Source organism: Rhinolophus ferrumequinum, chromosome 4, assembly GCF_004115265.2.
Source record: "Rhinolophus ferrumequinum isolate MPI-CBG mRhiFer1 chromosome 4, mRhiFer1_v1.p, whole genome shotgun sequence".
Taxonomy (NCBI): Eukaryota; Metazoa; Chordata; class Mammalia; order Chiroptera; family Rhinolophidae; genus Rhinolophus; species Rhinolophus ferrumequinum.
Genome location: NC_046287.1, coordinates 85,992,718 through 86,004,894, shown reverse-complemented (window position 1 = coordinate 86,004,894; position 12,177 = coordinate 85,992,718). Strand labels below are relative to the sequence as shown.

General features: G+C 46.9%; 1 protein-coding gene across 1 annotated transcript in view; it reads right to left on the bottom strand.

The window, feature by feature from the left end:
* The window catches only part of DHRS12 (dehydrogenase/reductase 12), a 38,185-nt gene that overhangs the window by 8,263 nt on the left and 17,745 nt on the right, over positions 1-12,177 (bottom strand). Inside the window, 5 exon segments of the mRNA XM_033104036.1 lie at positions 43-110; positions 113-142; positions 1,544-1,584; positions 1,587-1,620; positions 3,015-3,076. Coding sequence (XP_032959927.1) covers positions 43-110; positions 113-142; positions 1,544-1,584; positions 1,587-1,620; positions 3,015-3,076 — 235 coding nt within the window.

Below are 12,177 nucleotides of genomic sequence, written 5' to 3'. Positions count from 1 at the left end.
TTTTAGATGAAACGTAAGTGGCAGGGAATTAAAGGCTCCGACCTGCGTGAGGTGTCGACCCACCCGGAATGCACTGACGAGAAATCGATGGCCTGATGCGCTGCGCTGGGGTGTACCGCTCAGTGAGAACCACCGGCTACCTCTGTACAGGGAGGGGTGAAGGATGAACACATGGGAGAGAAGGCGCCCCTGAGGTGCGAGGCAAGAGAGCTGCCTGCCGGCACCCGGACAATCCCCTCCCTGCTTTGTCCCGGACTGCAGTGTGCTCCGATCACACCCTCGATTTCACCTTCCTCCCGAACCGGACTTGACCAACAAGGTCTCACTAGAACCCAGTGCGGCGGCCCGCCCCTCCGCAGGGGTGCGCACAGCACGGAGAATGAGGGAACAGCAAAGGGCTCACTGCCTGGGGCTTCCCTAACCTCGGCCCTCCATGAAATGAAATCCCCTCAGCGCCCAGATCTTCCTCTTTCACAAGCTGCTGAGGACAAACGCTCAGTGAGGACAGTTCGCTCTTGTACCTCAGGACCCCAACACTCAGTGGGTGTCCATTAATGCGTGAACTCCTGCCTTAGAGTGCAGGAAACATACTGAAGACGCTTGGAGAACACAACAGTTGCAATTAAAAAAAAAAAAATCACTAAAGACCCCTCCCCCCCCCAGTTAAACCTCATCCGCATGGAGCTGAGGCCCAATCTCAGGGCAGTTTGACATGCCTGCAAAGAACTCCGGCTGGGCCTCGTTTATGATGAACAAGTGGTCCCCTGAAAAGCTGTAAAGAACTCTGGCCTTTTCAAACGTCAGGATTTTGAGTCATGAGAAGAAATCCCCCAGGATTCGGTCTGGGGGTCAGTGAGCAAAAGTGGGGCATAGGGTGCATCCGGCAGAGGCAGAGGTGAGGGGCACCCACGGCTTCCTTCTGAGGCAAACACCAACAAGAGGGAAAGCTGGTGGAGCTGGCAGCTTCACAAACGGGGAGCCAAAAGGTGAATGTACCGGCAAGAACTGTCCACGTGGGAGTTATAGAGCAGGCTCTTAAAAAAAGTTACAATAAGCCTAGATGTGGGCTAGGAGTACACTTTCTGTTAGAAACTGGCCCTTTCATTTCTTCAAAGTTAGCCTGGGGACCCCCCAGTTGGTCCTGTGTCATCTGCCTGGCCAGCTGGGGCTGCGGAAAGAAGAGAGGACGAACTCCCACAGCCTTTATTCTCTGAAAGCTGAGCAGGGCAAGGGTACCTCTGGCAGGCTTCAGCTGGGTGGTCACCAGCTCTCACCATTTTCTTCGTGGGTCTGAGAAACACCGAGAAGAGAGGTGGCAGCTTTTGTGGCTTTCCCAGGACCTTGCTGAAGGTGCACCCCGGTCTGAGCAGAGCTGTGCTCTGCTCATGATAGAGAAAAGGATTCCCTCCCAGCCAGGGAACAATTTCAGGTGCTGCGGTGAATTCCTACGGTCCAACTTAACGCATTTCCCAGAATAAGCCCTTCTTGGGAAAGAGCCCATGTGGCACATTAATAAAATGCAGTCTTGAGGAAACCACCTGACTTTGTTTTGTCCATACACCTTAGTTCCATTAAAGGCCGTCCCTTCTGAACCAATATTCCTCCTGAGGAGGATGTTATCTGCAGTCAATATCATGGAAATTTATAAACAAAAGTTTGTAATACCCTCTCATTCCTCCTTTCTGTCAAGCAGTGTATTAGTTTTCCAGTTGCTATTGCAACGAATGACAAACTCAGTGGCTTCAGACAACACAGATATAGTATTCTCTTACAGTCCTGGAAGTCACGTCTGAAATGGGTCTTACGGGGCTAAAAGCATGGTGTCAGCAGGGCTGTGTTCCTTCTGGAGGGTTTGGGGGAAGAGTCCATTCCTTGCCTTCTCCAGCTTCTAGAGGCTTCTTGCACTCGTTGGTTTGTGGCTGCACCACTCCGATGGCCTTTGCGTCCATTGTCACACCACCTTCTCTGACTGGCCCTCCTCCCTCCCTCTTAGGATGACCTTGTAATTACTTTGCCCCACCTGGACAATCCAGGCTACTCTCCCCATCTCAGGATCTTTATCTTAATCTGCAAAGTCCTTTGTGTTTTCTTTTTTCTTTCTTTTTTGTTTTTTTGTGTGTTTTTTTGGTTTGTTTGTTTTGTTTTTTTTTTTTTTGCAACTAAAGGTGACATATTCCCCGGTTCCAGGAATTAGGGCATGGACATGGTGGGTGGGGGCATTATTCTGCCCACCACAGCAGAGAGAAGGCAGCTCACATAAACTGCCTTCTTCCCGATATCTCTGATCCATGTCATTTCAACCCATTAGGAGAGGACAGGCTCCATTAGCTTGTCCCTTCCTGTTTAGCATCTTGTTGTTTCTCTAGCAAATGTACCCACCACCCTGACCTGAATGCTGCCCACAGCTGTCCCTGCTCTTCAGAAGCCTCCCTTTCCCAAAGTTTTGCCGGCTCTCAGATGACACAGCTCTCAGGGAAGAGCCCACAGTCATGGCTGGGTCTTTACCACGGCTCTTTGTACAGTCTGCCTCCCTGTTCACAGGGAGTTCCTGGGTCACGTGTGGGCAGCAGCTTCCGCCATGACAAGAGGCAGGAAGAGAGGGAAGGTGGAGGTGGCCCTGAGGGCGGAGGGGCAGGATTTGGAGTGGCTTCCAAGGAGTTACAACTGCCAGAGTGAGCATTCAGGAATCCCAGTCTACACATCCGCACATCGCAAGTGTCCTGGCGAGCACGCATCCTAGGGAAGAGGCAGCGCCCGGCCAACCTCTCCTGGACCTAGATCCCTCCCAGCCTTTCTTAGCTCCTCTCTAGACCCACCCAGACTCCGCCCAGGCTGGCACACCGCTGCTCGATTTTAGGTTATTAAACAGCAGGCCCACTGGCCAGAATCTGGTTTTCCCTGTGGATGTGGACAGATGGCCTCCTTAGGACTGCTGGGGCCACAAATATAGGACCACTGACTTCCCATTGAGAGTACAGTCATTTACTTACAAAACAGCCCGAAAGTCAACTCACTACTCTGGGATCACGTTCGTCCTGCAGCAGAGGGATCAGGGCAGTCGTGAGAATATACACACCTGAGGAGCCACCGAGCATTCCGTGATCGGTGCTACCTAGTGCCTTGGGATCCTCCTCTCAGGTGGCCCGGGGGGTGGGGTGGCCTGTTCACCTGCGTCCTCCGGATGAGTGCCAAGTAGCTACCTGAGCTGCAGTCTCCCTCCTTGGATTTGCAGTCTCAAATCCAAATGCTGCAACCAACCCCGTGTTACTATTGCTTATTTTGTTCCTTACTTAATTTGATTCCCCTCAGGTTTTCCTTTCTCCAGGATTGGAACAAAGATGCCTTAGAACCAACCCCATGTACTGAGAGGAAAAGATGACCACACTACAGGAAGGGAAAAAGCAAACGGCAGACGGTCTATGAACCTACGTTGTAGGGGGGAAAAAATGATTGTGCATATATACACATAAGTTCGTTATGTCTATTCTGTGCATAAAAAAAATATGAAGAGGAAATAGGAAATGTAGCATTACTGCTTATGTCCCAAGGGTGGCATTAAGCAAAATGTTTGCTTCCTTTGCTGTGCATGTCTGTACTGTTTGAATTTGAATATTTTTACAATGAGCATATAATTTTATGATTTTTCTGCAATCATAAAACATACATAACATTTTTAATGAAATGAGAAAAACACTGTTGAAGTGTATTTGACACGGAAGGATATTCATAAGACTCGTATGTGGAATGAGAAGTTACAAAACGGCAGGAACAACAAATTCCATTTTTCTGAGGAAAGGTGTCAAAACAAAGAGAAAAATATCTGCAAGGATGATATTTTGGTGCACTAAAATGTTAAAAATGCTTATCTCTGAGTGATAGAATTCTTATTTCTATGTCCTTAGGCCTATCTGTATATATTTTTAAAACAATGAACATATATTACCTTGTGTTAAAGGGGGGCAGTTAAATTGACGTCCCTTACCCCAACGTGAAGTGGGAAACAGGAAGGGGTTGCAAGTGACAGGACCCTGGGCTCTTTCCTGGGCCCCTGGGAGCTTCTGCTTGACCATCTCTCCCCTGCCCATGCGATGGCCCTGTCCATAGGGTGGCCCTGTCCATGGGGTGGCTCTGCCCCTGGGGTGGCCCTGTACTCAAGCTTGAAGGAGCAGCCTGGCAACACGGAAAGGGCACTGAGGGAGCCGGGAACCTTGATGTGAGCCCTGGCTCTGGCACCTACCAGCGGTGTGACCTTGGGCAAGTTGACGTAGCTTTTACAGCCTTGATTTCTGTGCTTGTGAAAGGGGTGTAACAGCTGGGCAGCCCACCTCCTAGCATCTGGGGGTTTTGTGGCGAAATAAAAATGTGTGTGAACAGAAAAGCTGTCTGTGCATGTTGGTTGTTGTCCTTTGATTCTGTGTTATTATTAATTGATTGTAACTGCATTGCGACTCTCATCCCAGACAGCATTCTTAGTTGTCCATGGCCCAATTAATTTTTGGCCTGCCTTTGTAGTATTTGTGGATTTTTAAACTCTAGTGAGCAGTTGGTCTGTAACATCTGTTCACCTCCACCCAGTGGCCTTGAACACTTTCTTTGTGTTCACTGCTGGTGGCTTTCTCTGTGATTTAATTTGTGAGAAGTAGAAAGGACTTCTGCCAAAAGCTATCTGCCCTGTCAGCCTGCCATGACGGAGTCATAAATGACTCCTTTGAGTAACGGAAATGAAACCTGGAAGCAGGTTCCACTCAGCAGGCCTGCAGCCCCCTCCTCTGAGAAGCCTCACTGCCTGCCCCCCACCTCCCACCCCCAGCCTGAGGGCCTGGGCCACAGAGGGCTCGGCTTGCTGACCCGGCCTGCCTGGCCCCACTGTACCGCTCCTCCTACCAAGGAGATGGCTATGTTTTGTTTTCTGCTTCAGCCTGTGTGAGAGACGATACACCTGTATGATTTAGATGTTAACAGAGTCACGAGCAGGAGGAATAGCTGGGCTAAGTACTCTCTTCTAGGACATAGCCAGCTGGGAGATGCTCTCTAAAAACTCCTGCAGAAATAGCACAGTCTTTTGCAATAGGCCTTCCTGGGGCTTTTCTACCTTCTTAAAAATCTCCCTCATCCAAGTCTACAAAACAGGCCGTTCCCCAACTTTCTTCCCGAGCCCACTCACCTCCCAAAGGAGTAGATCTGAGGCGTCACATGTTTCTGTGTGGGGCTTTTTTTGCCTCCTAGGTCACCAGCTTTATCATTCTGAAGGACATATGTAACTTTTCACATGAAGCAAGCATTTCTCCTCCCTGAGAAAGAGTCGAAACATCTCTCGTTTTAGCTGCAAGCAATTTATGATCCTCCGACTTCCTAGCCAGCTTTCCGAGGCCCTTCTTGTATACCCTCAGAGTCCTTTCAGGCCAGCAAAGAGAAACACAATAATAATCTGCTAAAACAATAACAGACAAATATGTAAGTTATATGCCTGTGTGTATGTGTGTGCGTATAACCGTTTTATTAAGAGAACTGGAATTAAAAGACTCCCAAAGAGGTTCAGTCACTTATCCAAATTCCCAACAAGTCCATGCAAAGTGGAAAATAGATGGCAAATCTCCCTTTTCTTGAGTCATTAAACCACACTGAGTGCCAACTGACACCAGTGCCAAGAGGATGTATCCCACTGTTTGCGAGTCGTTGTTCCCGTAGGTAAATGTGGCGCCAGGAACTCCTTGCCCCACTCATACAGATCCCACCACAGGCCTGTTGTTAACACATGAGCCAATGTCACTCTCCTGCCCCAAAGCCCTTCAACAATCCAGGTTCCCACCCCAATTCAGCAAAAGCACTTTGAGGCCTAGGGCAGTAGACTTCTTCTGGAGATGTTACCCCATCCCCGCCCCTCTTTGTAACACCAACAAGTGCATAACTGAATCGTTATCTTGGGCCAGGCACTCTGTTTGTCCCCTGTGGCCTTGACCCCATGAGCACAGAGGACTGAGCTAGGGGTAACACCTGACCCAAGCTGTGCCTGTCCAGCCCTCCCACCAGGAGTGTGGAACTGATGGCAGGTCGGCTCAACGGCAGCCATATTTGGCCCACATGCTTGGAAGAGCAGAGAGAGCCTGCCCGCAGAGAGGGGAGAGAGTGACAGTTGTTGTGATGACAGTCTATGCACCACAGTCCCAGGGAAACAGAAAAGGTTTACCCACTTCCTCACAGCTCTCTTGTTCTGTCCCTGACCCTCCCAAAGCACGGCTGGGCCTCTTCCACTGAGTTCTGTGTGGGCTGCTCTTGTATCCCACCGATAAATAATCTTTGTGTAGTGGTCTTGAGTGCGTTCCTGTTACTTTTAACCCGACAACCCTTAAGATCCTCAGCTTATCTTAGCTAGAAAGTTCACCAGTTCTTCGGTGCTAAGCAGTTATCTTTTTAAATAAGAATACCCCCTGGAAAGGTTCAGGCAGAGCATCGTTGGAAAGGGCTAATGGTGCGTTTGGTCATTCAAAGCTTAGTGTGTTCGGTAACTTCCTTTCCTCCAAGACAGACTAGCTAAGATCGGGGACATTTGGGGGATTCATAGTTTTGATGAGAAAATAAAAAAGGCGAAGCTATTTTAGATTACCGTCTCTGGGGAGAGGGCAGGCCTGGGTGCAGGCAAGGCACTTTCAGCTACTAGAAAATGTGCCCAAGGTTAGCCCTGCTCCTAGTAATAAGGAAAATAATTCATTATGACTCATTAGTATTTTTAATTTACAGAATGCCTTCCTTCCAAGGAACTCATTATGTCGATGGAGGTTCATTATGAGAAAGAGATTTGGGAGTGGAATTTATGCTGGACATAGTCTTCTAAATATGGCAACAAAGACCTTTATTACATGGGTACATGACTTGAAGCAAATCTCTCTCTATAAGCTAATTAAGAAGGGATGTAAAACTGTGTCAAGCCCGGGTAATGCTGAGAGAGAGATGTGGAGCACTCTTAAAGCATTACTAAAACCATGTTTCCATCCAAATATTAAATTCATGGCGCTCCCGAAATCGTATAGTACCTTGGGTATGACATATTTTAATAGCATTAAAGTTACTTATTGTTTGATGAGAAAAAGTACATTGCAATTTTTATATTTAGCTTAGGAAAACTGATTGGAGATTCTAATAAGAAACCTTCAAAGCCAGCCTGAATTACAGCCACATTGGTTACTAGCCAATGGATATGTGCTTCCACCAATTGTACTATTTGCAGGAGAAAATAATTGTCCCTCTACTCCGGGAAGCTACTGGTGTAGATTTTAAAGGAGCAGACAGCTGTGTGGGTGCATACCATTTGATACTTCTCCATTTGTACAGTATCACAAACATCCCATAGTGAGCCCAAGGGGATGCACACACTGACCTTACAAATTATAAAAGACCATTTCAAAGATCACATTACCTGGGGAAGCCAGCAGCACAGAGTCCCAGAGAAAATGGGGCATCAGGAGGCATTAGAGTCAGCAGCTTCTCATGGAATATTCTTGATTTGGGGTCAGACAGTGCACTGAGGGGGAGCCAGAACATTCTCTTTGCCCCCAATCTCCACTCATGGCCCTTATCCAGTTCCTTTCATTCAGCAAGTATTTATCAAGGGCCTGCTAAATGTCAGGCCCAGTGCTAAGTACTAGGGGTCCTGGAGGTCCGCCTGCCCTCAGCACTCACCAGGCATTAACAGGCAGTAAGCCGTTTGTTATGTAATTAACCTACTCACAGTTCAGGTAAGTGCTATGAAGAGTGCACTCAGGCTGTTAGGAGCTCGTGGGAGTGGGTCAGGGAAGCGGCAGTGTGCATTAGCAACCAGGTGACATCTGAGCTAAGATTTAAAGGAATAAGCTGGCAGAGAGCTGGGAATGGGAAGGAGAGTGTTCCAGGCCTGGAGCACGGCCTGTGCAAAGACCTATGGGTTGGGGGGCTCGACAGAGAGTGGCGAAAGCTGGGTGAGCAGGATGGACAGTGGGACCAGGAGACGCTGGAGCCTGGAAGACCAATGCCAATGACAGTGAACTTTTATGACACCAGGGGATGGTCCAAAGCAAGATGAAATAGATACGTATTTTTAAGGATCCCTCTCTAGAGGAAGCATCTTCCTCTATAGAGGAAGCCGCCAGTGGAGGGCGGGCATGAGTGGGCATTGAGAGTCCTAGTGATACTATACTACCTTTAGGTCGCTGAGGTGGCTTGGGCAGAACGGTAGCCTGGAGATGAGAATCGGACAAAGTGGACGCATGTTATGGAAGCTGACTCAAGAGCATGATAACTGATTGGATACAGGAGGTGAGGAAGGAGAGCTGTCAAGGATGAGCAAGTGGGTGGACGGTCATGCCATCTGCTGAGGTGGGGACAATCGAGTGAAAAACAGAGGGCTGAGGGAAGATTAAGGGCTCAATTTTGGCCATGCTGAGTTTGAGGTTTTTGAGACATGGACTTGGAGCTCAGAAGAAGGACCTGGGCTGGACTGAGATTTTTGGGAGCCAGGGCACATGGTGGCATTTGGGGCCCTGGGCAGGGATGAGAGCCTCATAGAGAAAGTGCAGAGGGAGAGGAGAGGAGGGCCCAGGACTGTGCTGGGAAGGACACCGATGTTTAAAGGTCATGCGGAGAAACTGCAGTCAGCTAAGGAGCTGGAGGAGGAAGGAGCAGACGTAGGAGGAGCCAAGACCTTGAGCGTGGAATCGCAGAGCCCGTGCAGAGAGGGCCACAGGAGAGCATGGATGACCCTGTCGAGTGCTGCTGAGGCGTCAGGTGAAACAGGAGTGGAGGCACATCCTCTAGGTTTGGCAACATGAGCGAGACAATCGCCAGGCCTGGGGAGTAACCTGGAATGGAGTGGGACGCATGGAAAGTGAGGAGGTGGAGAGAGAGGTTGGCTGTGAGGAGGTGAGGAAGATGGAGGAGGGTGTGGACCCAGGGCTCTCCTGGTTTGCGCACTAAACATCCTGAGTGCTGGGAACCCACTTAGTTCTGGAGAAACCCAGATAGATGGTCGGTCACTTTGCAAGGTGGAGTCTTGCAAAGTGTTTGTTCTTGTCTTTTTAAAATATGGAAATGGACATATGTGAGCACTAGTGGAAAGGATCCGCCTGAGAGGAGAGGGGAGAGCCCTGGTCAGCCGCCTCTAGGTTACTCGCACATAAGTGAAAATGCTGTCACTTCCTAGTCTTCCCCAGGCTATCCAAGGGCTCTGCCTCAGGTGCTATAGCAAAACCAGTGTTTCTGTTCCAAGATGACTGAGCGTGGTCCCAGCTGTCACATCTGAGGGAGGCTACTACACCTGGGAAACAATGAAAGAGCCTACTTTACAGCAGGGAGAACTGGCGTGTGGCCACTGGGGACTCAGCTCATTAAAAAGCGTGAAGGTTTGGGATTTTGTTTCCAAAATTGCCCAAATGAGTGCCTGGTAGAACCGATGTGAATAGCACTCCTTTAAAACACTCATTGAATCCCAGCCATATAATCAGATAAGGTCCTGGTCCACAGGCCAGCAGGAGTTCCAGACGTCGCTGACTTCCTGGATTGGGGCTCCTTGGCCTTGACCCCAGAAGAAGCAGTCCCCACATTGGTGGGGGAGGGTGCTCAGCCTAATAGGGGCTGCAGCCGCTCAGACCCCACCCTGGGAACAGAGGGCAGGACAGATGGGGCCCCAATTCTGGGAGGTTTTTGTGCTTCATCCAAAGCAGCCTCTGTGACTGGCAGGAAACCAACAGCCAATGGGCAAATGAGCTCTGGCTTTTGGGTTTATTCATTCTCTCTCCTTAGGAGGACCAGACAGACCCCCAGGGCAGTTTTAGACCAGAGCCTCTCTCCAAAGACCCTCTGGAGGTATGCGGGGCTTCCCCCTTGTGTGGTTTCTGGAGCTCCGGACGCTATCAGTCTCCCCTGTTGCCTCACATCTGCCCTCCTCACTCTCAGCCTATCAATCCGCTGGGTTAAAATGTCTTAAGAATGAGATGAATAATGAGCTGGGGCTTGCCCTAGAAGATATTAAAATGTACTGTGAATAATTAAAATAGTGTGATCTGACATAATAATTAATGGATCAGTGGAACAGACTAGAGCTCAGAAAGAGAAGCAACTTAATGAGAATTTGGTATGTGATAAAGATGGCATCATGACTCAAGGAAAGAGAAGCTTGTGCAATACATAAGCGGTGCTGTAACATTACTTATTAAAAAAATTATATATAATGGGGATGCCAAAAAAATGTATACAAGTGGACACTTTGGTCAACGTTGCTCAAGCAGTAGTTCGCCATAATCAGAAGTGTCTGGACCCTGATGGTAACCACTTTGAGCACCTCTTGTAATTGCAGAAGTCAAACATGACTTGTATTCATCTTTTGTTATCAGTATATATTGAGTATTACAATTTTAGTATATTTTTCTCCTTTCTTAAAACGTATCCTTTTTTTTGGCGCGCGCACACACACACACACACACACACATACACACACACACACGAGGTCTGACAATTAAGTTCATGAACTTCTTGCATGGATATTGCTAACCTTTTTTTATATCAGAGAGATTATTCATTATGAATTTGTTCCAACTGGACAAACAGTTAACCAAGTTTACTATTTGGAAGTGCTGAAAAGGCTGTGTGAAAAAGTTAGACGACCTGAACTTTTCGCCAAAAATTTGTGGGTTTGCATCACGACAATGCTCCAGCTCACACGGCACTGTCTGTGAGGGAGTTTTTAGCCAGTAAACAAATAACTGTATTGAAATATCCTCTCTACTCGCCTGATATGGCCCCCAATGACTTCTTTCTTTACCCGAAGATAAAGGAAATACTGAAAGGAAGACATTTTGATGATATTCAGGACATCAGGGGTAATACGACAACAGCTCTGATGGTCATTCCAGAAAGAGTTCCAAAATTGCTTTGAAGGGTGGACTAGGCGCTGGTGTCGGTGCATAGCTTCCCAAGGGGAGAACTTCGAAGGTGACCATAGTGATATTCAACAATGAGGTATGCAGCACTTTTTCTAGGATGAGTTTACGAACTTAATTGTCAGACCTTGTGTGTGTGCGTGCATGTGTGTGTGTGTGTGTGTGTGTGTGTGTGTGGATAGATAGATAGATAGATAGATAGAGAATGAAGTCTCCTTACCTACCTGATACCAAAATAACTCCCAAAATGGATTAGCAAGCTAAGTAAAAGAAAATATTATACAAAAAGTATTTAGAGTACTCAGGGATTTTTTTCATATAAAAATGAATAAATCAGTGTTAATGATAAATATATAGCCTGACTACATGAAAAATGTAAACACACCAAAACCAAAATTAAAAAGTAATTTGCTAAGATGAGGGGAAAAGGCAGTTGTGATAAATGTACCAAAGAAGGCTTATAAATCAACAGTTTAGAGGAAGATGATCACAATAGAAAAATGGGTAAGGGACATGAACAGGCAATTTACAAAAGAAATACAAATAGTCAATAAACAACCACCACAACCAAGTTCAATATCATTTATGAAAGAAATGCAAAAAAAAATAAGATGCTATGTTTCATCTGTCAGTTTTGCAAAAATCATTCTTTCGAGAATGACAGGACCCAGAGTTTGTTAAGAAGAGGAGAAATAAACACTTAGAGTGCTGAAGGGAATATAGATTGCTATGATTTTTCTAGAGGGCACTTTAGTTAAGGTATACCAAAAGTCTTAAAAATGCCAGTTCTCTGTAATTTCACTACAAATAATACATCGTAAGGCAATAACCAAAGATGTACACAAAAATGTATGCACAAAAGTATTCATTGTGGAGTCATTTTCAATAATGAGAAATTGGAAACAAGCTAAATATCTCACAATAGGGTATTGATTAAACTGTGGAACATTCATACAACAGAATATATTCTAAATAGAAGTAACATTTTAAAGAATATTTAATGACATGAGAAAACATTTGTAATATAATGTTAAATGGAAAAAACACAGGTCTCAGAATGATATATACAGTGTGGTTCCAACTGGGAGTAGGAGACATGCAAAGAAAAAGGCTTAGAGAAAAGTTTGGGGAATATAATCAATAATGTTGTAAAGATTTTGTAGGGTATCTGATGGACACTTGTCTTATTAGGGAGACCACTTCATAGACGGTGTAGATGCCTGACCACTGCACTGTACACCTGAAGCTGAAGCTGAATAATACTGAATGT